Source organism: Drosophila willistoni, unplaced genomic scaffold, assembly GCF_018902025.1.
Source record: "Drosophila willistoni isolate 14030-0811.24 unplaced genomic scaffold, UCI_dwil_1.1 Seg305, whole genome shotgun sequence".
NCBI classification, from domain to species: domain Eukaryota; kingdom Metazoa; phylum Arthropoda; class Insecta; order Diptera; family Drosophilidae; genus Drosophila; species Drosophila willistoni.
The window spans coordinates 15,466-17,928 of NW_025814259.1; the positions used below are offsets into that span (position 1 = coordinate 15,466).

The 2,463-nt window shown below is 36.8% G+C and overlaps 1 protein-coding gene across 1 annotated transcript; it reads right to left on the reverse strand.

Moving 5' to 3' along the window:
• Positions 1-304: 304 nt before the first annotated feature.
• On the reverse strand, positions 305-1,357 carry LOC124461295. Its single transcript, XM_047012830.1, has 2 exons — positions 813-1,357; positions 305-717 (listed from the first exon to the last, which is right to left on the reverse strand). The coding sequence occupies exons 1-2, from the start codon at positions 1,341-1,343 to the stop codon at positions 703-705; spliced, it is 546 nt and encodes a 181-aa protein (XP_046868786.1). The 5' UTR covers positions 1,344-1,357; the 3' UTR covers positions 305-702.
• Between the last annotated feature and the right edge of the window lie 1,106 nt (positions 1,358-2,463).

Below are 2,463 nucleotides of genomic sequence, written 5' to 3' on the forward strand. Positions count from 1 at the left end.
AGGACCCGAATTGCTTAGATTGGTACAGTGAATCGCATGAATGCAGCGAGCATCGAAAATTTATTCTAAATTTAAAAAAAATAGCAAATGGCTGATGGAAAGTTTATGCGGTGCTTCTGAAAAGCACAAAAGCAATAGGAAAATAGAAATTTTAGTCTTAAAAATAAAGAAAGGTCGATAAGCAACAGAGTCGGTATTCTGGGAATGTCCGTCCGTCAGGGGTAAATTTTAAAATATAGATGTGGGACTCGTAGTGCATTCTCACTTTTTCCTCCCGAATTTCTAGGCCGTTTTTACTCACAATCAATCGTACAGTTTTATTCAACATTATTTCTTTACACATTTATCACTTAATTATTACATAACTATACTCTTTTTATTCGAGCAGCCACGCGGAACACAACCGGTCGAAACAACTTGACGCCATAGAACTTTTTTCTCAATGATATCGATGGTTTGTCATCGATATCGTTGATAACCTTTAAATTATGCACCTCTGAACTGGTTCAATACAATCGACCGCTTCTCGTCTCTCGACTCATTCCCACATTCGGCCGGACTGACTTTTAATTCGCCTCGAATGTTGAATCGTCTGATGAATTCACTTGACCATTCCACGACTTCATATACTCTGTGACAGTTGAGGTTTTCCCAGGACCTTGGTGATCTCCTACCTTTTCTACGTCGTATCGTCCATGAGACTTAACTTTCACCACCCTATATGGTCAAAAATATTTAGCCTTAAGTTTTAATCCTGAACTATATTGCGTTTGCTTAATTGCTATCAAATCATAAATTTTATACTCAACTACCTTTTTGCGGTTTTTGTTATAACTTTTACGATTTTCCTCTTGGATTCTCTCCATATTATGCTGAGCTTCCTGACGAACGTTAGTGCGTTCAACTTCCAGCTCTTCTATGGCTTCCTCTTCCAAAAGTTCTTGTAACTCAGGGAAACTATTAGCCCTCATCTCAACCCCGGTTAATAATTTTTCTACTGTTGAGTCCACAATACCTTTATCAACGAAAGATAAACGCTTCGGCCGTTCGTATACTGGGCATTCGTCACTTAATAATATTTTCATTTCGACTGGACTCTTCTTTGACGGTTGTGGTACATAACTGTGAATAAGCTGCTTGACTTCTTTGACGTCCGATTTAGTTATATGGCACAAATCTAATTCATTCTTTTCCTCTTCAGCTAATAAAAACAAACTCTCAAATTCCTGTAACATACCCTTCGGAGTTTTCACTTCATTGTGTACAGTTTCTTTCGCTTCTGTGTTTGGCATCACTTCTTCTTCTTTAGGCTTAAAAGTAGCATTTCCCTTTGTGATAACCATATCAGCTAATTCTAAAATGTTGTTCCAATCACTACTTCATAGTCAATATCCTCTTTTCTATAAACATGGAACGTTAAGGCCATTGAAGACCATCAATAGTAACCTGCGCTTTAAAACTTCCTATAGTAATTAACTCACTTTTACACACTCCCAATAAACGGTTTCGTTCATCGCTTAATTCTACACCATGAAGTTTTCTGATAATATCATCTCTTATTAAACATAGGTCACATCCTGTATCTATGAGTGCCGACAGCTCAACGTTTTCACATGATATTGTTTTGAAAATAGCTTTTCCTTTTACATTGATTTCCTTTGACATTGTACTTTCGGGCATACTGATGCTTTACGCCCTATCTGATCGCATTTAAAGCACTTAATCTTCGGACACTCATCAAATGAGATACTTCGCCACACTTAAAGCATTTTCTCGGTTGTTTAGATATTTCCGCTTTTCTATCATACTTCTCATTATGATTTCTGTTTCTGTTTCTATGATGGTCTGTTTCGACCAAAGTAAACCTTTTGGTAAATTGTAATCTGTTCCTTCAGCTGAATGACTGTCTTTGCCTGATACAAGTTACTTTTGTTAGCTTTTGAATCAGGTATTCCTTCTATGAAATATTCTATAAGACTAGATTCATCTAAGTTTATGGAACTGCCTATTTCCCTCAGACTATACGGGTACTCACGAAAATCTTAATTTGGGCGTTTACGCCTATTTCGCAACAATTTATGTACTTCAATTGCTGATACTTCTGAGCCGAACTCGCTTAACAGAATTCTTTTTAATGATATCCAATCAGTCACTCCTCGCTCACTACGCACAAAAACTTTTGCTGCACCTTTTAATAATTGCTTCGCATAGATAAATTTCTGTAAAGAGTTCCATTGAACTGCTTCTGCATTATCTTGAAAATTCCGTAACCAATTTTCTATAGACGGTTGACCTGACCCACTGAACGAAGAAAGAGAATCCTCAATGTTGCGCAAAGTAAAATTATTTCTAAATTTGATACTCCAACACATTTACAAAAATTACGCTATACCAGCCTCATTGCCACGTAAATTTTCGCAAAATTTCAACGATCGTCAATCTCTTTGCGCTTTCTACCTCTTT

Coding starts and splice junctions, on each gene's coding strand:
- LOC124461295 (XM_047012830.1), bottom strand. CDS start 1,343: ATGGTTATCACAAAGGGAAATGCTACTTTTAAGCCTAAAGAAGAAGAA.